We start from the raw sequence: 19,005 nt of genomic DNA, 5'->3' as shown, positions 1-19,005 counted from the left end.
AAACATGTTTTCCAAAATGGGTTTTTCACTGTGCAGTTTCTTTTTGTAGAAAAAGCTTGTTACAGATAGAATGTGCCTTGGACTAACGTGTTGAATGACAAATCTCTTGGACACAACAGAAAATAAAAGTACAATGAAAAAAAAAGTCAAGCAAGATCCATAATGTAGTTAACTAGACAATGTGTTATATAAATATTTGTCCAGTTGGTGGCGTAAAAGTTAAAGAGTACTGTTTTTTTTTTTTTTTTTACATTCAGCAATGTAACTTCTTAAAATAATATTCTGAAAGCTTTTTTTTTTTTGCAACTGCATTTGGTAATGGAAACTAGCCTTTTATTAAGCTTTCCAGACAATGATCCTGATCATTTACGCTGATGTTTAAAGGCTATCTCTGCACTATTCTTTCCCTCAAATAAATACTGGCGATAGCTTTTAACTTTCTTACAAAACCACATACTGATAATGCTGATAATAAAGCGATATTACATTGCAATATTTGGTACGTGTAACCATTGTAGTATTATAATATACTTATAATAATCATGTTAAGTGCTTAACTCTTTCTTGCTGAGAACTGAACTTTTTATACAGGTAATATCTGTGAACTTTTAAGAGAGGCAGCATCTGTTCTTTATAAAATGAAGGAGTTACTCACTGCATGCCAAGTCAAGATAGGCCAGAACATATTCAAGGTCTATATTGGAGACGGGAGAGATAATGAAGGACACATTGAATATTTGTGGGAATGTGAATCAGGAGAAATAATTGAAAGGTCAACGCAACGCACTGCCACCTGCTGCTTCGTCCCAGCCAAGTAGCTGCTTGGGGTTGACACAACTCAGATAGAAAGTAAAGGCGGGTTAGCAAGATTGTGACACAGACTTGGAGGACAAAACACAGAGCTAGCTGTTCGTTTTCAAAGTTACCTACTGTTGAAGGGCAGCTGCCTGCCCCCTGTGCTCCTGAATTTATAAAGAGATACATAATAAAATGGTGTGATTCAGACGAGCTTCCATTGTTGTGTTTTCCTCCTTCTTCCTATACCTTCTTTGGCACCTATTCTGACACCATTAAAAGGTACAGGCACCCGACTCCTAGAACCAGAGTCTTTTTGGCAGCCTCTGTCAAAATAATTGAGGTAAGCAGTCAGACATTGTAAATAATTTATCTGCTCATAACGCATTGTAGTGAAACCCATTTTATTCAAACTGCTCCATAAAGCTATCTCCCCAGTTAATTTGCTTGAAACTAAAAACATAACAATATTATTGTCCACCATACACACCTTGAGAAGGGCTTTCATCCTTGGTATAACTCATCACAAGCGTTTCCACATGGGTGACCAATTCCACAGCATCATTGCAAACACAGTTATTTATTAGTGTAGACTGAGATTAAGAAAAGTACCAGTTTCAAGATCTAAAATCACTTTTATTACATGAAAATACATACATGAATAGTAACAAAATCAGCTTATTCGGTCTGTTGTCCTGCGCAAAACACACTGTACAGTAAGTGTGGTCTCCTCCTTTTTTTCTGTTTACTCACAATGACAAAACTTGTTTTCTTCTGTTGATACCCCATACCTCAGATTGTGTATTACCCAGAAAAGGACCATTTCAAAGAAAAAAATATAGGGATGCCACATGCTCTACATTTTACTGAAGTCTAATGAAAAATGCACACCTTGGGTTGTTACAGCTTTCGTGATGTATTTAGCTTATAATGCTAAATGCACTGATTTCTTTATTGATTCCAAATTCAAAATCATGACAAGGGAGGTCAACAATATACACTGAATTGTGCAATGATGCAATTGTCTATAAATAAAACAGATACAGAACACTCTGCAATGGAATGCAGTTACTTTGGTGTGTGAATATTGCATCTTTTCAGCCAAGTTTTACCATCAAAAATATGTTTGAATTGTTTTTTCCCTTTCTAAAATATACTGGACAAACGTCTTATCATTTTAATGTAACTCCATGCAATTCCTGTGTTATGCATAACATTTAAATACAAAATATTGAAGTCTATATACTTATTTGTTCATTTTAAATCCATTGATTGTTTCAGTGAGTTTTGCAGGGTCTAACAAAAACACTTAAGTAGTATCAAATCAACCCTTTATTTAACAAGGTGGGACCAGCTGAGTAAATTGTATTTTTGAATCATATTTCCTTACATGCTGTGATAGAGGTGTGTATCATGATGCCCAACCAAAAAGCACTGCATCTAATTTAAGTTGCACCTTTTAGTCCATTATTAATTAAAATGTTATCATAAATCATACAAAATAAATACAATTTGATCTGTATAATGACAACACCACTTAATGTGACCTAGATTTTGTGACTGAGACCTTATTGTGACCTCAGTGTATTATCACATCTCTTCTGGAGACTTACTAGAGAACTAAGAAGTGGCACTTAGCCAGGCCCAAAATAAACAGGTCACGTACTCCTGCTCATCTGTCATGGCATCATTCATATCCCGGGTATAGAGTTTAACATCTCATCCTGAGGAAACCAGCCTGGGGCCCAGTGAGGACCCTGACCCCTACTAAATCAACAACACTTCATTCAAAACTCCATTTTTCTTAGAAGGTACCCCGTCCAAATACTGTCCAGGCCCAGCCTTGCATTTCATAGTCTGATGAGTTCAAGTTCCAAGGCAGCAGATATTCACTGGCCAATTCATGAGCCCATTCTTGAAGTTTTCTTTTCAGAATACTGACCTATCTAATGTCTAGGCATTTTTGGTTGAATGTTAATATTTTATTAAAACACCCAAAATACTAGGAATTGATGAAAAATACAAATATTTATGGTATATCAGCTGTTCCATCATAACATTCACTCACTGACAGCTGATAAACCTCCACTGCCCTGGTATATTTTACACTTTTTACGACCTTCTTTCCTAAAACTCAATAAACCAACCTATCATCTGTTAAATTTCCCATGTATCGCTTCACCATATTCTGTAGTATTTTGCTCAAAAAGCCAGCTGCCCCGTTTATAGTCAAGTTCATCCAACTGTATCCCGATGACTGGCCCTACTGGAACCACACACACACACACACACACACACACACTATTTTCTGTAACAACTGTTAAACAGGGTGAGTCATTTCCCTAATGTGTCATCTACTATCCAAGTATCCACAATGCTAAAATATAGAACATGTAAAAAAAATAAAACAAAGTTTCTAAAAACACGGGTTCTTAAAACATTCATATTATTCCAGAGATCTACTATACAAATTGAGTCAGAACTTGTTGTCTGAATTGGCAGGGTATGGTTTTGAAGGTAAAGAATTAAACTACTGTATATCTTTTAATTTGTAGAAAATCTGATTATATTGTTTATAAAATTGCTAAAATAACAAATAAAATGTTGTATTATTATGCTTACATAATTCTGCTGGTATGGTACCCAGCAAAAAAGGATATCATCTTCTAATGAAAAATCTGAATGGTGCTCTATGAGAATACCTTTATTAGCATTAACTGAAACTAAATTTCACTGTTGGGCCCTTTCTTCAGTTGTATTTGTTCTGTTTTCAGGTTTTACCACATCTGTGGCAGTTCTGATTGTATGTTCTCACACATGTTCAAGTAGTGAAAACTGTGGACTTTAAAAAGGCCTTACAGGTTGTGGTTTCAACCATGGACCTATTTGTTGAGCATTGTGTTTTAGAATTATTTGAAAAGTAACAGGAAGAGTGACTGTGCTTTTGTAATTACTGCAACAACTTTTCACTAAAAAATGACTAAACACAAGTTCCCAACGTCTCTATTGATTTCTTTTCACATTTCTTAAAGGCTACTGCCAAGATTTACAACCTGACCTGGTTTTATTTTGTGTGCCAAGAAATAAGATGTGATAGAGCTTCTTTTTCTCATGGCCCTACACCTTACGAGAGGGATTCACATTTTTTAATCGCAACTTAAAGATTTATTTATAGGTTTGTTTTATGTACAAGCGTAACTCTGTTACAGATGTGGTTAAGGCCTGAAAACATAGCCAATGATTTTCTGCAGCATTCTAACAAACGCCCTTCTCCGTACTGTCTCTTTAGTCATTCAGGTGTGCATTCTACTGCACCAGCCTTCTCCATATCCTTTGGGCCCTCCAGCTTACAAAACCAAATTCCTTACACTGTACACATCTCTGTGAGGTAGAAATCATTCCTTAGCACAGTAATGCTGCTCATCTCAATGAATTCCACATCAACCAACAGTGGACAACTGGTAGTTTGTATCTATTATTTAAATCACCCAAATATGCATATTTACTTCTTTATACTGTTATAAGGCTATACAATAATATGTACATAATGCCCTGTATTCTAATCATTCATGAAGGACAGAAATCTCTTTTTTAATAGATAACCTCAATATCCAGTACTTGGATCTTCGCACATCTCAGAAGGGAGTTCTAAAAAATAACATTATTTAAGGGAAATGTAGCTAGATAATGGTTGATGAGATCTTCATTCTTGTGACAACCTGGAATCCACGCAACCCTGCGTAAAACTCACAAGTTCTTTCTGTAGAAAATATTACACTTTGTGTCCACTGGTGTGGTTTGTGAAGAACTGAAGAATTTAGCAAACTTTGCCAGTCCATGAATCAAGTGCTACAAAATCGCTGTAGGTTTATAAAACAGACGGAACTGAATCCACTTGAAACGAAACAAAACAAACAGGTAGATACTGGATCTGTAAATGTAGACAGTCACAAGGCACCAAGTTAGCAACTTCTTTTCAGAAGATCTTTAATGGCTCTTCTTCTGTCCTATTGTTATTAATGGCAGTGGTGATAGTTCCCTTTGAGATTACCCTATAAGGGTTGATTCTTGTAAATGTCATCTGTGCACCTGAAAAAAAAGAAAAACGTCCAGTATTTAATGTTGATTTGTAAACAAATGTAAAGGCTATAGAATGTAGTATATGCTGGTGTTCTGTCTAACTGATTCCTCTGACCTGTATTGCCTAAAAAAATGTTTTAATAGAATAGTACATGGCAACAGTGCACAACTCTGTTCCCTCGAGATCCATTTCAGTCCAGGGTTTTGTTCCAATTACAGTGGTTTGCAGAAGTATTCACCCCCTACCAATAATGTCACATTTTGTTGAATTACAAATAATGTATGCACAGTTTTTCAAACAAACTTTTTTTTATTTAAAGCTGTAGTGGTTAAACTGAACACTGTTATCTGAGGAGGAGGTTAAATGTCAGCAAAACTTGCAAAGAAAATGTACAAAATGAAATTTACTGGTTGCACAAGTATTCAGCCCCTTAATCCAGTACCTGGTAGAAGCACCTTTTGCAGCAATTACTGCTATGAGTCTCTTTGGATAGGTCTCTACTAGCTTTGCACAGTAGGATGGTGAAATTTTCACCCATTCTTCACAGGAAAATTGCTCCAGTTCTGATAAGTTTGTTGGGGATCGTCGATGGACTGCAATCTTCAAGTCTCGCCATAAATGTTCGATTGGATTCAAGTCAGGACTTTGACTGGGCCACTCAAGAACATTTATTCTCTTCTTGTTCAACCACTCCAGTGTGGCTTTGGCTTTGTGCTTCGGGTCATTGTCCTGCTGAAATGTGAATTTCCTCCCCAGTTGAGTCTTGGCTGACTCAAACAAGTTTTCCTCAAGGATTTTCCTTTATTTTGCACCATCCATTCTCCCCTCTATCCTGACAAGCTTCCCAGTCCCTGCTGAAGAGATACATCCCCATAACAAGATGCTGCCACCACCATGCTTGACAGTTGGGATGGTGCTGACTGGGTGATGTACAGTGTTGGACTTGCGCCAGACGTAATGCTTGGAATTTAGACCGTAAAGTTCAATTTTTGTCTCGTCTGACCACAAAATCTTTTTCCACATGTCTGCAGTATCATCTACATGCTTTTTCGCAAACTCCATACGTGCTTTAAGATGAGGCTTTTTGAGTAATGGCTTCTTTCTTGCCACCCATCCATACAGGCCAGCTTTGTGTAGGGACCGGCTTATTGTTGATGTGTGAGCACTGACTCCCATCTCTGACACAGTACTTTGCTGATCTATCAAGGTCATTGTTGGCTTCAGAGTGACATCCCGAACCAGTTTACTGCTTGCCTGGCTGCTCAGTTTGGGAGGGCGACATGATCTGAGTAGTTTCTGGGTGGTATGATGCATCTTCCACTTCTTATGATGGACTTCACCATTGCTGAGAGGGATAATCAGCGCCTTTTAAATTTTCTTGTACCCTTCTCCTGCTCTGTGCCTCTCTACCACTTTATCCCTGACTTGTTTTGAAAGTTCCTTGGTCTTCATGGTTGCTTTGTTGGATCACTATGTGAGTTGCAGCTTGAAAGTCTTTATATACCTTTATATATTATTACAAGTTAAACCACTTTGAGTACACACAGGCTGAAACCATTTCACAAATTTTGTGACCTTTCAATCAAATCATTTGCACCTGAGCTGATTTAGGGCTGCAGTAGCAAAGGGGTTGAATACTTAAGCAACTGAGATTAATCTGTTTTTCTCTGTAAATCTTACTTATTTATATTTTATATGCATTTTTTTTTAACTTTATCAATGTGGAGTAGTTTGTGTAGATTCGACATGTAAAGCCTAATTTGAAAGCGTCGTGGAGTACGTTCAGATGCCAACAAAATGTGAAAACTTTGCAGGTGGGTGAATACTTCTGTAAACCACTGTAGGTCATAACTTAATTGACTAATTACAGGAATACATTATTTAACTGACTAATACCACGTTTCATTAACTACTTTAGGGCCTGTCTGGAATAAAGAATTAGGGAGGTGCCATATCCATCGTAAAGTATAGTGAGGGCGGAGCTATAAACTTTTTTTTTTTTTTTAAATTCAGACCCAGTCTGGAATGGACCTCGAGGGCCGGTGGTGCGCTACACTGGAGTATGGAATGGACGTGTTTTGTTTCCTTTATTTTTGATTTTCTGAGAGGAAAAAAAAAAGTTCCTCAGATCTACATAGTGTTAATATTAAATTGATATTACTTCCAGATGGTGGTGATTAATTCACATGTAGGTTACCAGGTATTATATTGCCAAGTTTTCATACCAGACATATCATTTAACTAAATAGATCTATATTAAACATTAACCATCCACATGGAACAATCTATACGTGGTTGTTTTGTGTGTTTAATGTGGTTTATTATGATGCCTCAGGATTTTCCAAGAAGAAAATCACCTCAGTAAATCAGGCAGGTTTATTTAACGTACTCCCTTAACTCGACACTGCAGGATTTCCTTCATGTGCCAATCACAGCAGTTAACAATGAAATGCTTTTCCTAAGAATCCATCATGAGAAAGACAAGGGCATACTTCCTTTCCACATACAAAAAAGGTCCTGTTGCAAATGTATCCAGTAAGTTTAATGACCTGATCACTATACACCTCCATGTATACTATATTAAATTGTATTATATTATATTACTGTGTAAAATAGGAGTTTTTATTTTTAAAATTTTATTTTTGTAATTTTTTATAAATGTATGTTTCAATGTTTTTATTGCTCAATATATATTTTATAGGTATCCGTATTCATGTTTTTTTTGTAATTGCTCTTATTTGAAATCATTCTCATCCATTCATCGTACTTACTATGTGCTCATACTGGACTTTACTCGTATAAGCAAATATTGGTAATATAAGTTAACTGCTCTTAGTGGAACCTGCTCTTACATGTAATTATTTACTGTATTCTCTATTTTATGCTCTTATTTGAATCTTTTGCTACTGATTTTATTGTACTTTGCAACTGCTCTTATCTGTAATGTGATATTCTGTAAAGTGATATTATGAAATGTGATACTTTACAAAGTGATATTTTGTAATGTGATACTTTGTACTGTGATATTTTGTAACAATTGTAAGTCACCCTGGATAAGGGTGTCTGCGATGAAATAATAATAATAATAATAATAATAATAATAATAATAATAATAATAATAATAATAATAATGTTGTTGAAGCTGACACCCCGGGATCCTTCAAGAAGCTGCTTGATAAGATTCTGAGATCAATAAGTTACAAACAACCCAACAAGCAAGATGGGCCGAATGGCCTCCTCTCGTTTGTAAACTTTCTTATGTTCTTAATAATAATAAGTACATATTCCATATGTATTTATGGGTCTTGAGATCCTGCAAATCATTTTTACGAGAGTATTATCTGAACAGCAATATAAGAGAAATAGATCAGTGTATACTTACATCCTACATTGGCAGGGATTTCATCTTCATCATTGAGGTAAGTTCTTGTTTTGATGTCTCCTCCTTTCCTTTATGTCTTACCCTTAACAAAATGAAAATAAAGCTTTACAAAATCATAACAGCAATTTTCAGTCAGATGTGAAAATATTATGTGAGAACTTTATACATCAAAAAGCCCATTCTGGTATATTTATTTAACTCTATGCCTAATAAAGTATTGCTGGTGAGAGGTACACTAATAACTGTAATCAAAGACTGATTGTGACAGAAAAATAACCAATGATTTTGGAAACTACTTTTCCAGCTATTTTGGACAGACCATGGAAAATGATATTTGGCGGCCTTTCACTTTGAAAACAAACCACTGACCAATTTCAAAAGAATTGTCTTAACTAAATGGTTCCTAAAATGTTTTTCTGTCATTATTTATAACTGCTTAAATTAAATCTTAAAATGGTCAATAACTGAGCTTTTACAGAAATAACATATAGACTGCCACCACTGTATATCCAGCTGGCTACGTTAAAGCAGTTTGTAAGGCCTCCCTCCCCTAGTAACCAATAATAAGAAAATGTATCAGATTACACTGAAGGGATGACTACATTATATGTGGTTTTTATGAAGATATTTCAGCATGATGTACCAGTATTTGAGCTAAAAATCAGATAAAATACCAAGCAACATCTACACTGAAAAAAAAAAAAAAAAAAACACAGCATTTTTAAGTATCTTGGTATATTTTTGGGATGTACCAAGATACTGGGCTAAAATATATACCTGAAACGATCATGCACACTAAAGAAGCCTGGTGAAATAGGTGATATGTTATCTTCTTTTCTCTTACATCTATTATTATCCACAAGGAGGGGTTCGCTAGACTAAATGTCAAACTGGCAAATACCCCGCCAAAGTATTACACCACATCTTACCAGATCAAAATGGTAAAAAAAGCCAACAATGCCAGAAAAACTCCTCCTAAGGATCCAAGAGAGACGAGTAGGGCCAGCTTCTCATACTGTTCTTCGCTTTCAACTAAATGACAAAAACACATATTATTAATAAAAGCAAATAAAAGCAAATAAAGGCATCAAATTGAAATCATTAATCCACCTCTCTGATAATTTTTTATGCTTGTGTGCCTTTCCAAGTGTTTTTACACAGGGACACTGTGACGGGGTACACCCCGCCCCTGTGCTTATTTGTATTATTTTCGGATTGTTTTGTGTGTTGTTATTGGTGTAGGGGTGTGTGTGTAGATTATTGGGTGGCAGGAAAAGATGTTAAAATCGTCCCTGCAAAAACACATGGGAAGGTGGCTGGAGCCATGAGTTGAATAAGTGATTAAATAATTAATTAAGGCTCCAGCCACAGGTGTATAAATAAGGTGACCACAGGTGTTAACTTGGTTAGTGGTGCAGAGAACTAATGTCAGTTTAAGCTAGTGAAGAATGAGAATTATTGTTGGTGAAGGTGAAGGTGAAGGAGAGGTTTTGTGTGCTGTGCAGGTGTGTAAAAAATATATATATACATATATATATATTGAGCTAAAATATATATATATATATATATATATATATATATATATATATATATATATATATATATATATATATATATATATATACACACAGTGCCTTGCAAAAGTATTCAGACCCCTGACCAATTCTCTCATATTACTGAATTACAAATGGTACATTGAAATTTCGTTCTATTTGATATTTAATTTTAAAACACTGAAACTCAAAATCAATTATTGTAAGGTGACATTGGTTTTATGTTGGGAAAGAGCCAGCTGCCTTATATCTCAAGGAACTTGTGCTAAACTGGGTTTTACATCAGTGATCTGCAATAACCACACAATATTAAAATACCTGAACAACTTTTATATTTCCAGTGGGAATATCATAAAACCATTTCAATACATGAAATATACATTTACAGTGCAATAAGCCATCATTCACTTATTCAGGTGTTCCTTTATGCATCAGCATACACGGTTTAAGAAAAAAACACATTTGTTTTTATTATGAAGGTACCACTAATGTATAGCATCCAATAAGTTTGATTACTTTATTATACTGTTTCACAATTATTATTTTATTTTTTTCATTTCTTTGGTTGTATATTTAGAAAAGGTTTTGGCCCTACCTACCCTATTTTATTCCGCACCATAACTGGAACCACAACATCTATTTATTTTGGCCCAGTCATGTTGCAACCTATTAATAGAACTTTAAATAAACACATAGAGTAGAATCCTGTACATTTAAAAAGGAGTAATTGGTTTCCTGGGTTCATGTTTATTGAAACAGTTTGTAAGGATGAAAGGTTTTTTTAAAAAAAAAAAAAATTCTACCATCTACACTTTTCAAGCTCTAATATAGGATGTTTCCTTTGGCACTATGTGTAACCGCTGATGGTGAGCTTCAATCCCAATTTTTCTTTCTTTTTTATTTATTTATTTATTTTTTCAATCACAACATGACATTTACAAACTGTAGCCAAATCTAATTTAAATTCAGAAGCTTGACCTTTTTATCTACAGAGATTTTTACATTATGTAAGATTTACTTAGAAAAAGTTTGATTTTTCTAAAAGGAAAAAACAAGATGTTAATAGCATTCAAAAATACTCAGTAAGTCCTTTTCAAGAGTAAGTAGCAAGGTTCTGAAAAATATAGCGTTATACGTCCCCACAAGCTGCTACAACTGTTTAAATAACGTACCTGCAATTTTTTTTCATTGTTAACATCCTGACAACTTTTAACACTTAACTTTAAAGTCTGTTTCAAAGCTCTTTTCAAAATGTCCGCTCTAATGAACTAGGGTTTGAGATCTGTCCTCTAAATCAGTGGACCCCCTGTGTCTGCTGGTTTTCATTCCAAATGAGCAACACGTGGGGATGTGTAATGCTATATTTTTCGGAACCCCGCATCTTACTCTTTAAGTTTCACACTTTACATGACAATTGACTATATTTCTATAACATTACTAGTTTTACCGGTCTGGTAAAAACTTTGCATTGGTTTAAGTACTTAACAGTCATACTGTACTAACATTTACCTTTCGATTCTGAAGTTGAAGAATGATCTGTATTTTCTGTGTGACTCTGTGTACTGCTTTCAGCCTCCTCTGGTTTAGGAGTTGGTTCTAATGTACAAAATACAAATGTGGTTAGTTTATATGTTGGAAGTGTATCATTTTCTTCCAACTGTTTAAAGAAATTTTACAGAAAGTTGATCAAATCAAACCAACAAGTTGCTGAAACATTTCCTTCTGTTACACTGAACAAGAAATGGTTTGCTTGATCACAAGGATACCTGTACTCTACATGAATATAATTGATTCATCAGTATAAAATGATCTGGAAAAGTCCACCTTGAATAGCATCTCTTGTGTTGAGAATATTATTTTGATCGCCCGGCTAGGGGACTGAATAGCAATTTTGAAGTCAGGGGTTAACATTTTAGATTAGGATTACATTTATGTATAGATTCTCCTAGAAGCGTGATGTTCCTGGAGAATTTGCCCCCTGACGAAGCAACAACGTGCACCTTATATTTACCCCAGATGACAAAACTCATTTTAAAAGAACCGAAGTAACAATAATTTGTATAAAGTAAATAGACATGTATGGTATCTACACAAATAAAAAATAACAAAAAAAAAATATATATATATAAAAAAATATTCTCTTTCTGGGATTCATTTAAGTTTTCCAGACACCTGAGAGGCACTGTGTACAAAAATGCTTACCAAGCCAAGGAAGAGCTTTGATTTCAGTGCTCCATTCACTCCAGTTTCCGTTACCCAATAAATCCATTGCTCTGACTTGGATTATGTGAAAATGACCAGCTAAAACATCTGTTAATTCTGTCGTGAGATGTGTAGCTTCCACCTGTGTTACATAAATAAAACAGATGCTAAAACACAGATGCATAAACCATCCAAAACAAACAGACATCCCCCTGCTCAAGAAGAACTTCCTAAATTGAAGTGAAATTGAAAACGAAATAAAAAATAAAACACAATAATTCTTTCAAGGTATTTATTGTTGTATTTTTCTTTATTGTTCTACTAAATCAGCTATTTTAATGTACAGAATGTTTGATTTTTAAAGGTATGTTAGCTTTTTAAATGGATCTGTATATAAACCTAAAAGGCAGAGGTTTATTTAAATTATTTATTTATTTAAGTGCTGCTGAGACACTGCAGTCTGTGACCGTGAGATAACTCACTTCAACAACATGCAGCTACGTTTTGTCCAGCAGTGGCATTATTTCAAAACACAAGATTTTGAATTCGGATATCCTGACTAAATAAAGCTACCAGGTGTTTTCATGAAAAGCAAAATACTTATTTACTTCATTTCCTTCCACCTATTTATACTAATCTATTGAAACACATTGTTTTCAAAGTCTGTTTGTTATGAATAAAACAGTTTTGATAATCACAAACCTGTTTTAGACAGTTCTAGGGTTCTTTAATAACAGTCTGGTAAAGTTATCAAACCTTAATTATAAACTGTTTAAATAACGGTATTCTTGAAAAATGGTAATAAATAAATAAATAAATAAATAAATAGAAATACTACGACTACTACGACTACTACTACTACTTCTAATAATAATAATAATAATAATAATAATAATAATAATAATAATAATAAATACAATAACATAATCTTACTGTCTATCCTCTTGTTTTCTGTTGCATGAAATTGAGATAACACCTAGGTTACAGTACTTCCCACTTGATTAGCCACATACAGTAGAGAACCCGAAAAAAGAAATTTAAGTTTACAAATACAGTATAAGCTTTTATGTTAGATTACTAACTCCAACCCACATATATTACTACATTGTCTATCACTTTGCTAACTGTTTTAGTCATGTATCTACAGTATTTTCATATCGAATCAGGATATCAGAAGGGGGACCAACCAAATGAAACAAATATTCCATCTGCTGGAATAGCTGATGCACCAGCTACACGTAGGGAATGCATTGTGCTTGCTGTGTGGACAAAGCAGTCCCTACATTACCATCTTGCACAAAGCTGCAAAGTGGAAAGGAAACATAAACAAGAACGAAAAATGGAATATGCAAAGTGACTGAAACATGTTCTTCTATAACGTTCCAGCTGTATTGCTGACTCCTTTTTTTCTAGTAGTTTCTGTTTTTGCACTTGTCAACAAAGGGCAAACAATTGAAACCTCAGCATTTGTCATCTGACCACAAACCACAGGTAATTGACCTGCTAAAACTCACCACAGACCAGGACCTTGATTCCATAGGCTTGTACTGGACCTGAAACCTCAGGGGGAAAGAGCTCTCTTTGGGCCAGGTGGCAGGATACTCCCAGTACACTCGCAGTCGTCTTGGGGAACCATGGACAGGCTCTGCTGAGACTCGCTCTGGGGGATCTGGCTTCACTACAGGACAACAGAACACAAACATTAGGTTAGGCGTGCTATGCTAAGCCAAGGCCTACTGACCACAACAAGCAGAAGCTTGCCATTTGAACCACTAGGCAGTGGTTGCTCTTAAACAGATGATAAATGAGGCAATTAGGGGTGGCTTGCCATATTATAATCTCACTCCTCGAGGAAAGGGAATGTTTTCCACCTAATGTAGCATATAATATGGGACACTCTTCCTCAAGATAAGTGGGCATTTAGTTATAAAAAATGAGGTTATGCTAGCTAATAAATCAGAATTGTCTGCAAAATTTGTGTTGCAATCCGTCAAACCCATTGAGAGACACGCAGGCTACAAATGCTTAGGTATATTGGATGATCAGTATAACGAAGGGACTTATACTGTCAGTGCACTAGTAATTAGAGATTATTTTTCATAATTACAGTAATTTCTGTAGTACATTTAAAAAAAAAAATGTTGCATTCAATAATGAGCAAATCCAAACACAATGTATATGTTATATATTCGTTTAAAGAAGGTGTAATACATTTAATACATTTTCACACTATAATTAACAAAAGTATGTAATTAATGCAGCTACAATCCATAGGCCTATGTGTCTTTGTTATTGATAAACAGAAATCGGTTTTCATATCCAGCTTTGAAAACGGACAAACACAAACACTTCGGGCATTTAAGTATGAAAATTCCTCAGAAAAAAGGATAACTAGTAGACATTCCCTCCATTTAAGTATGCAAGTACAGTATCTCATTATTATTAAGCTAACATATCATCCAAGCAAACCTTAACGAAAAAAATCAATTTGAAAAAATACTTATTTTCTGAGACTCTTGCCCAAAGTATAACAACAAACGAATAACAAATCTATAGTAAAATAATAAATATTGATGTTACAATCTGCATGAGCCTCATTATTTAACAGAAATATCAGATAGTGTATGTGATAGTGATAGTGTATGTGATAGTGATAGTGTATGTTTTTGTCTATCTGCAACTACAACAGACTTTTCTTTTGCAATTTAAAAACACAAGTGTAATAAAGTTTCATACTGCATATAATTTGCTCCTGCACAATCATTTTGAGAATTTGTCCCAGTGTGTGGTGAAAGCATTTTGCATCAACAACATACCATAGAAAATGTTCATCTAGTTTCCAAGGAACTATTATATAAGATTCAGAGTGAGTAAATACAGTATGTTTGAGGCATAACTCCTGCATGCTGAAAGTGTAGACATGCTTGCATGTGAACACTGCCTAATTCATGCTTTCCTGAGGTGGTTACACCAGACTCGTATGAAAGTTTTAATTGTAGTTCGAAAGTATTGAATTGTTCACATAACTGTAGTGTTGGCATGTTAGCAAAATTGTATTTTTCCATTTATTTTGGCTAGGCCAAAAATATATATATATATTTTTTTTTTCTGTATAACAACATAAAACACTGTACAAAAAAGATTAGATATTGTTTAAGAAAAAAACAGTCTGAAGACTCAATAAAGGATTCTGAATTCTAAGCCTGAAATGAAATGTGTTTGTAAAAAATATTAAAAAAAAAAAAGTACACAAGTATTCAACTGAGTTTACCAACTTACCAATATCAAGGAACTGTATTCTAGACAAGGTAAATGTGGATCCAAGGGGGTTCACTTCAGTGATGTTAACCACATAAGAAGAGTGCCAGTTTTTGGGGTTTTTTATGGTGCACACATTTGTTCTGAAGAAGTCCTGGTGACATGTCTCGCTCGCTTTAGAGGCATGCCTAAACAGAACAAAACAGTGGTGCTATTATTAATATTAATAACTAAATACATACCTTTTTTGTTTTTGTTTTGTAAAGAGTTTAACATGGGACAAAAATGGGCAAGGCAAACATTATGTCCACCATTTGGGAACTATAAAATGAACAAACAGCCGGATTTGAAAAGTCGACATCAAAGCAAGAAAAATAAAAGCTCTTGGAAATGTTTTCCGTTGTTTTACGGTATGTTTTGGATGTTTTATTTCTATTTCAAAAGTACTATTTGGCATCTGTTGTAAAGCACATTATAACAGTTGGAGTTGAAGGATGGATAACTTGTTACTTTAATTCAGCCATACTTTCTAAAGTAGATAAACAATGTGTGACAGGGCAGAGGCCCTGCACATGTGTTGTGTTGAGTTGGCAGGGAAGGACTTAATCTCTCCCTGCCAACTCCATGTGAGAATGTGGCTGGAGTGAATAATTGAACAATTGATGATTAATTAGGTTGTGGGGTGAAGAGTTTTGGTAGGGTAGGGACTGTGTTGGTGAGACCGTGAGTGAAGGTAATGCCCAGCCTGATGATAAAAAGGATTTGTATTTTTGTACTGTCTAAACCTTTATTTGGCCCTTGAGACTTTTTCTTTGTTTACGGTGAAATAAAAGTGTGCAACAGCACCTTTAAACTGCAGCTTCTGTCTCTGGGTCTGCTTCCTGACATTAACCAGCCTGGGCTGTGACGCTATCCTTTCACACAACGCAAGCTAGCACTCTTGTTTATGTATTACCAAAAACCTTTTACTTATTATTATTATTATTATTATTATTATTATTATTATTATTATTAATAATAATAATAATAATAATAATAATAATAATAATAATAATAATAATAAATAGTGCACACAACTGGCATTTGATTTATAGAGACAGAGATCAAATTAAAAGGTTCTGACATTAATTGTGCCTATTTTTCATTTGGAGTGGAAGTGAGCTGAACAATATTATGAGCATGCTTTGTGTTGCGTGCCTTGGCATGAAAAGCTTTAGAAGTCCCGTATTGTTTGCTGTTGATATGTATAGAGTTCAACTTATTGAAATAGAAAGCTGTCAAAGAAGTGGTCTCTGCTATCTCACTTCCAGGCATATTTTGCTGATTTACCATTTGCCTAATGAATATCACCCAATGATTCCACCCCCCTCAGTCAGACAGCAAATGATCATTTTTACAATGATGTTAAGTTGGTGGGCTCTAAAAAAGTTTTCTACAACAGCAAGTTGACGGTTATTGGGGATGAGAAACCAGCAGTTACAGTAATACATCAATACAGGGTTTCCTAGCTAAAGCAGATGTTCAAGAGAAGAAACTGAATAAATTACAAAAGGAACGATCTTTGAATTATTAGACACGCTACTCTTCAGCTGAATAGCAGCCAACCCTTGCTGTTATTTTCTTCTCATATAGCCAAGCGCATATACAGTGTCAAACATTATGGACTACTGCCCTGCACACATTGTGAACACATCATGGAATGTGTTGTGTTGGACTGATGAAACTTGAAGTCACTCATATTTCTTATATTCATATACTAGGACAGCACTGTAAACAAGACCCAGGTCTCTGTGGGATTTCCTGGTATACCGGTATGTTTTAAAAAAGCAACCTTCTTAGCAGGCTTATTTGGCAGGCAATACGGACCAAAATGTGCAGTCCCTAGCATTCTCACATTGTGCCCACAAAAAAGAGCTCTGCTGTTTAATGCTGCTAGTGATTATTTCTGGTGGACTTCACCCACCCCTTATTTGTTATATGAGACTAATCGCGGTACCCTGGAGTACCCCATGCAATATCTCCATCTTTGTCGAATTATTTATTTTGAGCACGGGGCACAAGTACGTGCAGCAAAACCATTAAAAGCATTGGAGTCGCTTGTCTGCTAATATAATTGAGACTGAAACTTGTACTGGCAGATTCCTCCAAAACCAGTACTAAAATACAGTAATAAATTCACACTAAATTAAAATAAACCGCCTGTATTGCACTTAGTGGTGCTATGTATAAGATGATAAACGCTGTATTAGTGTACCTTTTATGGAACGTGATGTTTATATTTGTATGTTGCCAGACATCCTAGGCATACAGTTGAAATCATTTTGACATGCTAATGTTCCTTTTCATTGGAGCCTCTTTGTCTCATTATGTGTACTGCATTTTGCACTGTTCGATGTAATGACTCACAACAGAGTTTCATAACGGCATTTAATTTCACGTTGAGATATTACTTCAAGGTTTTAACACATAGAAGACAAATAGAAAAATAAAGAAACTGAGGCAAAATTTTATATAATTCAGTTTTATATAATTCACAGGTAACAGAATGTGTACTACATATCTCTCCTCTTAGTAAGCTGAGCTATGGAGTGTCTTTTTCCATTAAATGTCAAGTAGACATTTTTAAGTAGCAGATACTGTTTCACAAAAGCACAAAACATAATAAAAAGGTGTCTGTTGGAGTCCTAATGGCAGAACAAAACATAATACTGTACTAAAAAAAAGTACAAAAACAAATTAATCTTTTATACATATACATAAAACTTCAAGTTAAAGTTAAAGTATAAGATGTGACCGGAAAAAAAACCAAAAAACATTTAAAGCCTTAGTTAAAGACTCTAGTTTCACAGACCCTGATTAGCACTGACCTTGGACTACCTAATATTAGTTTAGGTAAACTTCCAAATATTTGTAGTTTGCATTAGTTTGCATTAGCTTAATAAATGTGTACTGTCAACAATGTTTTACTCAGAATTGGATTTAAAGGGAAAATTAAATAAAAAAAACACTAAATACCTTCCAAATTATTTGCTTTTCAAGCTAGGCACTAGGCAAAATGTTATTTATTAGAAACGTTTTCCATACATTCATTACCTTTATTTGTGTGCTAACAAAACCTGAAAAATAAATATTCAGTACTTTTTCTGCCATGTTATTTAATTTGCCCTGGCATTTGTATTATTTTTTTTGTAATATCGTATATCGAATACCTACTCATTTTGGAAAAATACAGCTGTTGCATTGTGCCTGAGTTTTTAATTAATTCACATTCTCATTTTAGCTGTTGAAAAAAACTAAAAACCTACCGGTATAAATTAGTGGCAGTTACCAGTGCTGTGTTTTGAATGCAGTTTATTCATATTGTCACTTTACAGTGCTAGCAGGATGCAACCTGCTTGTTTCTCCCCCAGTTGACTGATAATTATTAAAAGCACACTCCACCACCGCAGGTACTTTGTACTTTCCATGTTGTTGTTGTTGTTTTTTTTTTTTTTTTTTTTTTTTTTCGTGTCTGTGACAAAACTCAGAAATCACTATTTTCCTCAGGATTTTCTGTGATCAGTGATCAGAAATCTGTCTTTGCTTCCCGCCTACACATTTTGATTCCCGGGCTCCCTGCTGCTTGTGACGCTATGATCACAGAATGGTGCTATAGGCTAGAGAGGTGTTTTCTATTTCCTTAGCAATGGTCTTAACAACCACGGAAGGAACCTGTTTATGTGCAAAATGACAAG

General features: G+C 34.8%; 1 protein-coding gene across 6 annotated transcripts in view; it reads right to left on the bottom strand.

Moving 5' to 3' along the window:
• Positions 1-1,410: 1,410 nt before the first annotated feature.
• The window catches only part of LOC131737105 (interleukin-11 receptor subunit alpha-like), a 51,104-nt gene continuing 33,509 nt past the window's right edge, over positions 1,411-19,005 (bottom strand). For all 6 annotated transcript variants that reach the window (XM_059023912.1, XM_059023896.1, XM_059023904.1 and 3 more), the window contains 7 exons: positions 15,293-15,459; positions 13,528-13,691; positions 12,014-12,155; positions 11,321-11,407; positions 9,188-9,290; positions 8,259-8,340; positions 1,411-4,884 (listed from right to left, as the gene is read on the bottom strand). In XM_059023912.1, coding sequence (XP_058879895.1) covers positions 8,262-8,340; positions 9,188-9,290; positions 11,321-11,407; positions 12,014-12,155; positions 13,528-13,691; positions 15,293-15,459 — 742 coding nt within the window. In that variant the 3' untranslated portion in view covers positions 1,411-4,884; positions 8,259-8,261. The remainder of the gene's footprint in view (positions 4,885-8,258; positions 8,341-9,187; positions 9,291-11,320; positions 11,408-12,013; positions 12,156-13,527; positions 13,692-15,292; positions 15,460-19,005) is intronic.

Source organism: Acipenser ruthenus, chromosome 1 (assembly GCF_902713425.1).
Source record: "Acipenser ruthenus chromosome 1, fAciRut3.2 maternal haplotype, whole genome shotgun sequence".
Classification (NCBI taxonomy): Eukaryota; Metazoa; Chordata; class Actinopteri; order Acipenseriformes; family Acipenseridae; genus Acipenser; species Acipenser ruthenus.
The sequence above is the reverse complement of the archived record's forward strand: the minus strand, read 5'-3'. Positions and strand labels throughout refer to the sequence as shown.